Source organism: Chenopodium album, chromosome 18 (assembly GCF_948465745.1).
Source record: "Chenopodium album chromosome 18, dcCheAlbu1.1, whole genome shotgun sequence".
Lineage (NCBI taxonomy): Eukaryota > Viridiplantae > Streptophyta > Magnoliopsida > Caryophyllales > Amaranthaceae > Chenopodium > Chenopodium album.
Genome location: NC_137851.1, coordinates 43982566 through 43994794, shown reverse-complemented (window position 1 = coordinate 43994794; position 12229 = coordinate 43982566). Strand labels below are relative to the sequence as shown.

The window sequence follows — 12229 nt, the reverse complement described above, 5'->3', positions numbered from 1 at the left end:
ACAACTTCGAGCAAAAAACTACGTTGTATGAATTGTATGTATGGCCATTGGTTGTTATTTTCAGCAGATAAATAGAAGAAATTGAAAAACAGTTTTTGAATTTTATTTTTATATATAAATAATTTAAAAGTCAAATTTAATGAACGAATAAGATTAATCCAAAATATTTAAAGGGCTTAGATTAAAAATAATTACAATGGCTACAAATTTTATGTAGCCATTGAATACTCTTCCTATTATTATTATCACTATTATTATTATCGCATTATTATTATAATCATTAAATATTATCATTAATTATTATTATTATTATTATAATTATTATTACTATTATATATTATTTATTATTATTTTTATTAAAAATAAATAATTATTATCTTTAAATATTAATTTTTATTATAAAAAATCAATTATTATTATTAACTATTATTATCATTATTATTACTATTATTATTATTAAATATTATTTATTTATTTATTATTATTATTAAATATTTATTATTATTATTATAATTCAATATTAATTATTATTATTATTATAATTCAATATTAATTATTATTATAATTATTAAATATTAATTATTATTAAATGTTAATTATTTATTATTATTATTATATTATTAAATATTAAATATTAATTATTTTTTATTAAAAATTAATTATTATAATAATTCAACATAAAGTATTATTATTAAGTACAGCAGAGCAGAGCAGAGCAGATTGAAGTAGATTTCAGAATAGCAAAGCAGAGCATAGCAGCTCTAAAGAACAGAGCCTTAGTATCTCAATGGGATACTAGTACTGTTTCAAAACTTGTTTGTATGAGTCCGTTTCCCCAAAGTATAATTACTTTGACGGAACTTGATCTTTAATATATTTTGCCTAACCTTTACTAAAAATAAAATAAAAAATAATAAAAAAAAGGTTTGTACTTCGTAATAGAGGTGAGCAACACCGAGTACCCGGTCAAAAATCAAGGACCCGTTCCCGGAACCGGTTGAAACCGGGTCCATGATTTTGGAACTGATCCCGGAATTGGTTAATCCGGGTCCAAAATTTTCAGACCTGGACCCGGAACTAGTGGTAACCGGTTCCAAAACCGGGTACCCGGTGTATATAATTTTTACAAAGTTTCGTTTTTTTTTTTTTTTTTTTTTTTTTTTGCCAAAGATCAATTTTTCTACTTCATTTAGCGAAGAATAAGACTTTAATTACTGGAAGATGCTAATGAGTATTTGAAGGAGCTTCTGCAAAAGATCAATTATGTTCATAAAGAATTAGAGTCAACCCCTTCTTCATTGTGGCAGACATAAATTTCCATCTTTTGATGTTTGATGGTTGATGAAATTGAATAAAGATTCTATATATAAAATAAAAGAGAAGGAGATGAAGACAAGAGAAGCCGCATGGTGAAGGTTAAATAAAGCAGAACCATTCTTGGTTGATTGAAATGGTGAAGATGAAAGGGAAAAAAAAAAAAAAAAAAAAAAAAACCCTTTTCTCTCTTACTCTAGAAAGGTGCGGCTGAATTGCTAATTGTAATGTTTGAAACTTTTCTTGGAATTAATCTGGACTTTTTTTATTTGAGAAATGAAGGAAGAAAATTAGATGGGCCTATAAGTCTTATGTAGTTATTGGGCTGACTTGTATATAGTATGTGAGTTATAAATCAGGAGGGTTACCCATTCTAAACCGGGTACCCACTGGATACCGGGTCCAAAATTCCAGGACCCGAAATTGGAACTGGGTCCAAAAATTTGAAACCGGAACCGGACCCGGTGAGACCAATTCCAAATCTGGACCCGTCGGGTCCAAACCAGTTCCGGTTCCAAAACCGGGTAACCGGAATTATTGGTCACCCCTACTTCATACAGCAATAGAGTATACGCAAGTTAGCCCTATAAATAGCAATCTAACCGTTGGATATTCACATCACTTTAAAATTCTGTAAATCCGCCTTTTTTATGTTTCATTTCATCTTCCACTCTCTTTCTCTTCCTTTCTGGGTTTCTTTGTTCATCTTCAAATTCTCTCTCTTAAAAATTAATCCTAAAGTAATACTAGTAGTAATTATGGTTTCAACAAGAAATCAGAAGAAGCAATCTCACCCTTCTTCAGATCACCAAAAATGGGAAATTATCTTCAATGCCCTTCAACAAATGCTTCGAAAACAATCTTCCCAAATCGATATTCTCCTCGAACAACGCCAAAGTCTACAAGAACGCATTCAACTTCAGTATCAGCATTGGAATTCTGATGTTCGCATGTTAGAAGATATTATTGCTCAGGTTTCTTTCACCCTTCAATTTCCCCCAATTTTGTTGATTAGGGTTTTTAAATTCATTAATTTTTGTGATTTTGCAGAAGGAGAGACAATTGTCGTTGTCTAAATTTGAGAAAAGGGTTGAAATCTCTAAGGCCGATTTCCTGCTGGGTTCTAAGAAAAGGGAAGCATTGGTTAATAATCGTAAATTAGGTATCTTTCTTTTCGATAATTCTCATTAGGGTTTTTATTTACTCCGTCTGTATTTATTTATTTTTGTAAAAAAATGTTAACAGTTAAACGGTATGATTGTTAGTTGTAACGGTATAATTTTTTATTTTTCAAAGGGGCTGAATTTTAATTTTTGGGTATGATTTTTCCCTTCATCTTACTTTTTAAAGAATTTGGAATTCAGAAATTGTGGAATTTTATTCTGGAATTTCAATTTCTTTGTTGGGGTTATTTTAAAGTTGGGAAGCAGTCAAATTCCATCTCTGCAATAATGCAATTTGTAATACTTAATTTCTGTGTTTTTTTTTTTTTTTTTTTTTGAAAATTTTTAGGGGTTAAAAAAAGAAAAAAAAAATAAACGTTGGGAAACACTCACTTTATACATTTAAATGAGAATTTTTACTTAATTTTGTTCCCACGAATCCTGTACTCATCATTTGTTGAGCTTTGTCATTGTAATTGAATATTTGAATGATTGTCCATCCTTATATAGTTCTATGTCTATGTTGCTTCAAAGTTGTCAAATTTGATCGAATCATTTGCAAATGAAATTCAATTCATAATTTTTTTTTAATGACTTGCATCTTCTTTTTTCACATTGTACTGGAAAATATGAAGTATTGTTTGTTGTTTAATGTTTAATGTTGATATAATGCAGAACATGCTCGGAGTGAGTTGGATGATTTTAAAGCCTGGTTTGACATCCTGTCTCATAGATGCCCTGATAAAGAGGTAAGTTATATTGCAATCTGCTATCTGTGAATCTGTGATTGCTGCTGGTAAATTGACTGATATCACCTTGTATCTAACAATACCTTATCTTGCCTTGTAGGATATCACTCCCGATAGAATCTATGAAAGTCTGAAAACAAATGGTGGTGGACAATCTGGACATATCAACTCTAATGGGGCATCGAAGCATCAATCTAAGCTTGAAAAGGAAGTGGCGACTCTAAAACAAGAATATGAGAAGCTTTCTGTGAAACACATGTCTGATATATCTGCCCTCAAGGATGAAAACAAATTTGTTTGGAATCAATACAAGACGATGGAGGGTAAATACTCTGATCAACTGAAGACTAAGAATGATGAAGTTGCTCAAGCAAATGAGAAGATCACAAACCTCCTCAATAATATGGAACAACTGCAGTCGGCAAATGTAGAGAAGGATGAGACTGTTGCAACTCTAAGGGCCAAGGACACTAAGTTAGAGGCTGAAGTGAACAAAAAAGATGGAGATATTTCCAGACTCTCAAAAGAATTAGAGTTGTTAACATCTAAAAACACTGATGGTGTACCTTTGCTAAATCAGTGCTCTACTGAGTTTTCATCTTCTGGATTGAAAGTTAGAAGAAGCAGCAGAAAAAAAGAGATAGCTTTTCTAGAAGAAGAAGCAACTGCTGTTCAGCTACGGGCTACCATTTCAAGTTTGAGAGCCAAAGTTATTGAGTTGGAAGCAGAGGGAAACCCAAAAAGTGAAGAAAATTTCATACTGTCAAAGGAATCAAAGTTGCTAAGTTCGAAAACCCCTACTAAAATGCCTGTGTTAAAACGCTGCATGAATGAACCATCCTCTTCCAGAGGTAGGGGCAGGAAAGGTGGAACTGCTGCTGTGGAGGAAGAATCATCTTCTATGCAACTTGAAGCTACAATTGCAACACTAAAAGACAAAATCAGTGAGTTGGAGGCTCGGTCAAACCAAAAAAATGAAGAAATATCTGCACTTTCTAAGGAATTAAAGTTAATTAAATCTAAAAGCGCTGCTGATACACCACCTGTTTTAAACCATAGTCGGCCATCATCTTCCAGGCCGAGAGGCAGAGCAAACAGCAAGAATTGTGAGAGTGCATCTTTGAAGGAACAAGCATCATCTTCGCAGCTGGTCACCAAGCGAGTAAGTAGACCTAGACTGTCATTTATCCCCTCTGCCTCCCCTCCCCTCCAAAAATATGTGCAAAAGTACTTTTCATCTTGCATAAGCTCATTAACTTTTTCATTTTACTTGCACAATTTTTTCTTTTCTTTTTTTTTTTAAAAAAAAAAAAAAAATTGTGTTCAATCGGTTGTCTGTTGTTTGTACTGTCTCACAAAATCTCATGAGTTTGTGCATTTAATATTTAAACATTCCTTTGTAGCAATTGTTTAATAATTTGTGGGAAATGTCTCCTGTATATGGCTTCTATCCTGAACTGTTTTCAGACACCTACGCTATTGTTTTTGGCTTGGAACAGTAGGTTAGATGGGAAATTTATTGTTGAAAATCAAAATACTTACCACGAATCTAGGTTAGACAGGAAGTTTATTGGTTATTTATTCTTCCAAAACTTGTTGGAGGGGCATACTTTGTTTATTCTCTTCTTCGTAGGTTCCAAGTAATGAGCTAGAGGGTACTTGTTTTGTCATTACTTAAGTGGGAATTACATTATGAAATTCACCATACCTACCATGAATCTACTCTGCACGGAGATAGGAACATATGTAAAAGGGACAGGAAATCAAAAATTTCACAAATTTAAGATATGAGATCAATGATATGACAAGGAATGACAATAAAATTTAAATATATGAAAATTTCTGATAAAATATATGTAAGATTCACCTCCACCACATCAAAAGTGCTAACAAATTTACAAATGTGCAAAAATAAAGAAAAAAGTAGTAAACTTTGCTCACTAAAAAAAAAAAAAAAAAAAAAAAAGTAGTAAACTTTGAAAGTTGTATGTAGATAATAATTCAATTTACCAGATTGGTATAAAGAAGCTCTGACCACATTAATCTATCCGGGTCATTTGAGCATATATATTTGTTGAAATGGAGAAATTGTGAATTGATTACTTGATATAGTGATATCTTTTCGAATTTTTTTCTTTAGCTATACAATTATGTTTTCCATTTATCTTCAGATTTATAAATAAGATAAAAAAGGGGATAGTGAAAATAATTAGCATTATAGGCTAGTAGCAATGCCATCAATTTAGGAAGGCTAAGAAGGAAGAAGCAACAATTACTAGCTAGTAGCAACTCCATTAATTTAGGAGGGCTTGGCAGTGTTGATTTGCTTATGATGAAATTAGAGCATTGGAAGGAATAAAGGATAAAAGGAGAGAGAGAAATAGGTATTTTTCTTAATTAAGGGGATAGGTTAATTAACTAGGTGAAGGAGGAAAAAACTATGGTGATGCTAGAAATAACTTCCTTGGCTGTAGTGAAAATGAGATTTAGTTGTTTGAGGCTTTGATCTCACAAGGAAATTGAAGCATTGGCTATTAAAACAGTTAAAAGGAGAGAAAGAGAGAAAATGGGATTTGTTTTAATTTAGGTGAAAAAGGTGATGCTAGAAATAAGTGCCTTGCTTGTAGTGAAAATGAGATTTAGTTGTTTGAGGCTTTGATCTCCAAGGAAATTGAAGGATTGGCTAGTAAATAGTTGAAAGGAGAGAAAGAGAGAAGAAATGGGATTTGTTTTAATATAGGCAAAAGGGGAACTCAATTAATTAGGGAAAGGAAGAAGTAACAATGATACTAGTGATAATGGCACGGCTTGATTGCCTAGGCGTCATTGATTTATGTGGTGAAAATGTGTTTTGGTTGTTTGAGACTTTGAGGGGAATCAGAGCATGAGCTAGTAGAACGATTAAGAGTGAGAGAGAAAATTAGGCTAATGAGGAGGTAGCAATAGTGATACAGGCAATGAGTACCTTGATTGATTGTCTTGGCATTTATGGTGAAAATGAAGTTTAATTGGTTTAGGCTTTATAAGATCACAAGGGATTTAGAGAATTTGGGTAGTAGAAAAGTAAAAAAGAAGAGAGAAATTGGAATGTGTCTAAATATAGGGGAAAAAAGGGGATTGTTACTTTGTCTACGATGAAAATGTGTTCTAGTTGTTTGAGGCTCTGGGCTTTAGAGGGAATTAGAGAATTGGCTAGTAGAACGGTGAAAAGGGGAAGGGAGCGTGAAAGAAGTAGCAATAGTGATACTGGCAATAAGTATCTTGCTTGATTGTCTTGGCATTGTTGATTTGTCTATGGTGAAAATTTGTTCTAGTGTTTGAGGCTTTGAGCTTTGAAGGGAATTAGAGAATTGGCTAGTAGAACGATGAAAAGGGGAAGGGAGCGTGAAAGGAAGTAGCAATAGCAATACCGGCAATAAGTACCTTGCTTGATTGTCTTGGCATTGTTGATTTGTCTATGGGTGAAAATGAAGTTTATTTGATTGAGGCTTTAAGCTCTCAAGGGATTGGAGAATTTGGGTGGTAGAAAAGTTAAAAAAAAAAAAAACGAAGAGAGAAATTGGAATCTGTCTAAAGGGGAAAAAAGGGGAATTAATTAGGCAAAGGATGAAGAAGCAATACTATTAATAGCAATAATGGCCTTCTTGATTATTGTTACTTTGTCTAAAGTTTTAGGCTTTGAACTGTAAAGGAAATTAGAGAATTGGGTAGTATAACACGGTGAAAAGGGGAAGGAGTGTGATAGGAGTTGGGATCTGTCTTAAAATTGGAGAAATAGGGAATTTTTAGTGATATTGTTCCCTGCTACCAGCCTTGTCGCTGTTGATTTGTCTATGGAAAAACTGAGTTATAGTTGTTTGAGGCTTTGAGCTCACAAGGGACTTAGTGAATTAGGTAGTAGAAAAGTTTATAAGAGCAGAGAGATGTGTTTGAATATAGTTAAACAAATTACAATTATCAGATTCATAGTAAGTAAAGAGACTAAAGACGCGTGCCCAATTTAAATATACGCTCAAATGAGCAATTTGTTCTTTTTTTCTTTTTTTTTTTTCCTCCACACTTTAGTTGACGACAGCAACACTGAATGATTAACGGTTGTCAATGCTCATCACAATCTAAAAACAGCTCTCATGGCTTATTAATCAGAAGTTTTGTGTAGTGGTACAAAATGCACGTCCATAGGGTGTCTTTAAACTTTCTAGCTGTCCTTAATTTTCTTGATGTATCTTAATCTCCCTGTAGTTCCTCATACCAACATATAAGTGGACTTTCAGGTACATAAGACATCTGTTGCCAAAAGATTAAAACTGAAAATTAGAATTACTGAAGTTAACTTGTAATTTTAGGAATTATTTTTAGCCTTTGTTATCTTCAGGCTTATCAATATTATATAAGCCCAGACTGGTTTTTGTATGTATAGAACAAGAGAAAGTATCCACTATATATATATATATATATATATTTTTTTTTTTCTTAATCCTGAAATGCTGCCCAAGAGTTGTATCTGTACTTTTATAGCCATGAATTAGTCAAGTGGTATCGTAGAATTGAAAATTATTCTTGTCAGAGGGTAGTTCAAGTAGAATATTTAGCCTATAACCCCTTCTTTGTTTTGCTTTCTACTTACCATTTTCTGTTCCATTGGGCATCGAACTCATTAAAATATACAGAGTACTTGTATTTCATTGCTAGAAATGAACTGGTGTTGCCTAATTCACTATTTCCTCTGTTAACAATCTAGAATGTGCAAATAGGTACATGCTACATGATACAGTGTATCTAATTACATCTCTGCACCCATTCCATGTATCAGAAGAGGTACATGCTACATGGTACAATGTTACATTCTTGTACCCATTCCATGTATTGGAATGCAGGATTTGACCATTTTACCATCTAGTCAGTCTGTAATTATGCTGCATCAAACCGGTGTACAAAGCCGGTTTTGAACCGGTGGCATTTGCATTTTTCTACTAGTGTTGTCTTGTGGAATTTGGCTGATACATTTTTCATAAAGTGTAATGGCTTTTCCATGTAGAAATTAATGTAGGTCTCATTTTTATTTTCGTACTATTTTGCTAGTGGGCTGGACTGCTGGAATTTAAATAGATGCAATTTAGGGTGACTAATTGCAAAGTTGCAGACAACAATTGTGAACTAAAGCTCAGTCTTTTTTAATCTTGGCTTTTCATATATACCCTCCGTTTTCTTTGAAGTACTCAATTACAGAACTCTTGTTTTAAGCAAAAGATTGATCAAGTAAGAGGCTGTAAAGAAGTGTAACTATTGTACGATAAGGGGATAAAGATGGTTAACTTTATTTGTCAAATAAAGACTAAAGCAGAAGTAGGTACATCGTACATCAAATAAAAATATATTAAAATGGAATGTGGTACATCAATATAAAACAAAGGTAGTACTATACAAGAGCTTTTGGAATTTGGAGACATTCATGAACATCATTTAAGCTTTAATTATTCCCTTGGTATTTGAATACATCAGTTTAACCGCACAAATTATAGGAGGGTGATTTGAATGAAGTAAAATGTTGTAAGTGAGATTTGTCTGGGAATCAAAAGTTATAAGAAAGAGAAACAATAGGTAAATAGTATATTCAAAATTAAGGGATGTAAAAAAAAAGAGAGGGGGGGGGGGGGGTGCAGAGAGATATTTGTAAAAGAAAAACAATAGTAGATTTACAAAAGAGGAAATGATGCACTTAAATAAAAGGCCAATTATAGGAATTGATGCACTTAAAAAGACGACCGATTATTGGAAATACACTTTTGGAGTATATCTTTGGCATTTGATTCATAACTATACGTAGCATATTTTTGAAAGAAGAATAATAAGTGCCATGGTTTAGCATTATTGCCTATGCTACTGAGTGGTTTGGGATTATTGCCTATGCTACAGAGTCAATCCTGGATCTGTAAGAAATTAGTCAGCCAAGGCCTATATGAGCATTGCATATATCTAACATGTTCAACATAGATTTTTGCAGTGAAGTCCAAACGAACTATGGTAAAGGGCACGTGAATTGGTATACACAGTTGACAGAGTTCAGAGAGAGGTGGCCAATCTTGGGTGTTATACAGTTGGGCAGTGTCATCTAGGTTCTAGCATTTGTCATCTTACTGCATGATCCCTCTTTGATTCCGAGCAGTGTGCTCTAGGTAATCTATCTGTGAAATCTTGTGGGTTAGGGTTCTATGTCAAATGAGGCCTTGATTGGATGCAACTTCTTGTAAAACCTGAAATTTCAGATCATTTTTGTTATGTGCTTTGTGTGAAAGCCAATAGTGAAGCACATGAGCCCAAATTAGGAAATTACTTCACATAACGGGGACTGCAGCTGTCTTTATTCTGATAGAAAAACGTAGGTTTCCAGGAACAAGGTATTGTGACAATTTAAAAATCATCGGCATGAAGCCTGTTATACATCTATGAAATAAAAGTAAAACCTAAGAAGATAGAATATGCCCATTAGCCCATCTATCAAATCTCACCATAAGACATGTCTCACTATGTTGATGCAAATTCTACCACTGAAGTTTGAGGTTTTACGTTGCTGTTTTGATATCTTATTGTTTTTTATATTGCTCCAGAATGGAAGACTTTCCGTAGTATCTGTATATGCAAATTATTTTTTAATTTATGTTGAGCTAGTTTCAATATAATGCCCAGCAGTCTCGCATACTAATAGGCTAATAGCTGTAGATGATTTTGATTGGATATGATTGGGGGGGAGGGGAATGGAAGGGAATGGGAGAACTATTTTTCTTCCCTTTCTAATTATAGATCAATCCTTCAAATGCTAGAAAGATTTACACTATGTATGTATGATTATAGTGAAGGACAAGGGAGGAGAAGAGGGAGGGGTGAGGGGAGGGAGAGACTGACGTTTCATTTTCCTCCCAACTCTCTCCAACATTGGTAGGATTTGGTTTATTGAAATGTCTTATCAAAATAAGAGAAATTATTTCCTTCCCTTTTCCTCCAAATTTTCCTATCCAAACATAGTGTTAAAAAAAAGATGCAAGCTCACTCTAACTCCTGGTTTTTCCCTCCCAAACATACTGAAGTTCATATATCATGATCTCAGTAAAATTTGGGATCATTGGAGTCAGATATTCTAACTTGGTTTCACTTCAATGATCCTAGTAGAAATTTGGATTCAGGTGCTGGAGAGTTTGCTCATTATACACGTATATAAGAACTTTTTCTCTATAACTTGGACACTTAGTGAAAACTTATACCATTTTGGTAAAATCAACTTTGGGTTTTCTATGGAATTATATCGTCTAGAGGGTAGTAGACCCGAGGGAGGTGAATAATGCTCATCCCTTACATGTATGTTTCCTTCTCCGGTATGTAACAGGTAAACTAGTTTTGAATCAATTATGGTACTCTCTGAGGGGAGGATGAGCAGGAGGGAGTTTATACGTTCATGCCTTGCACTCATGTATGTTTGGTTCTGCAGTTATAGCAGGCTGTCTGATGGTTATATAGTATTGCTAAAAACAATTTTGTTTCCTGAACTAAACTAGTTTTGAAATTAAGTTCCATGATGTGTGCTCTCTCTATGCATAACCCTTTTTTTTTTTTTTTTTTCAATAACCAGAGTGGTTCACGGTCTAAGCGAAAGCGAGATATCATAATTATTGAGGAAACACCAAGGTTATTCACATCCCAGTTTAAGATCCCGAAATTGAGGAGCCAATCTCCTCATGGAAGATGACATTCCTTGCTGCCTCATTTGTTTCTCCGGAAGGGAAAAATTTTACAGATTTCTATCAGGTTCATATTTTTGGTAGTGGATTTTTATTTAGCCGTAATTATGAGTTCTTTTCCACTACGAGTAATGTAATGTTTATACTTCCCATCTGCCCCAAGAAAAATATAGATTAGGGCTGTAGATTTGTACAGATCCCTTCTGTTGTACCAATTTAGGCAACTAGAACAGCATATGTAAGCTGTAAGCTGATTCTTTTGTGTAGACAAGAATTACTCTGTAAATGCAATTATCATATTGAGGAATCATGTTTTTTTTTTTTTTTTTTTTTTTTTTTTTGAACACTTATGAATATATGTCCCTTTAGTTTTCTTTCTTTTAAAAGCCTGTTGGGTGGACCGAAAAAAAAAAATAAAAAAGGAAAAAATAAAAACTTCACAAGCTAACATCTAATTGGCAAGCCACAGCATAGGCCATTGAAATGCCTTTGCTGCTAGCCTAAACACTATAACATGGCGGGATGACCATCTGTGGCGCCAAACCTGTGGCCTCTGAGATGAACTTATAGTTGAGTTTGTGGTACTTAATGCTTATTTTACACCTGTTGGTTGTTACTTGTGTTCTTTTTGGCCTTTTGTTTTTATAATAATAACAAATAATATTATACACCAGTTTTTCTAGAATAATTGTATTACTTTGACTAGTCTACAATCTCTACATATCAATGTACATCTTTAACAATCAACCACGAGACATTTTTAGAAAAGTTATAAGATGTTGATATCATCAAAAATACAGGAGAGCTTGTTATATACATCCGGGTGTTTCATACACCAATAAGTATTTTGTTCTCATTTTGATGAATGTTTTTTATTTTATCATCGAATAAAGAGCAAATACTAATCTTGGATTAGTTGGGTGTACGGTACGGAATACTCAAATTCTAAAAAATTAAAAATACAATAACTACACAAGAACCATATATTTGAAAAGGTTAAGAAGTTGATATTATGAAATATAAAGTACCTAAACAACATTTTACATAACAATTACATTACTATATTTAGGATTTGTCTAACATTATTTGGCAACTTCACAACCAAATTAAAAGAAAACTCTATCAATCAAATATGTAAATTAGCAAACGGTGAACATTAAAGGCAAATTTTTAGATTTCATTTATCAATTTCAACTAATTTAAATAAAAGATTATCATTTTATTCGTTAGAACAGTTTTATTATAAAAGAATATTTTAGGGCTCATTGTG

General features: G+C 33.1%; 1 protein-coding gene across 1 annotated transcript; it reads left to right on the top strand.

The window, feature by feature from the left end:
• The first annotated feature begins 1952 nt into the window (after positions 1-1952).
• LOC145592429 (uncharacterized) lies at positions 1953-11276 on the top strand. The gene is made up of 5 exons (XM_081648880.1): positions 1953-2288; positions 2365-2476; positions 3153-3226; positions 3327-4388; positions 10851-11276. Exons 1-5 carry the CDS (start codon positions 1965-1967, stop codon positions 10965-10967), a joined length of 1689 nt encoding a protein of 562 aa, XP_081505006.1. The 5' UTR covers positions 1953-1964; the 3' UTR covers positions 10968-11276.
• The last annotated feature ends 953 nt before the right edge of the window (positions 11277-12229 follow it).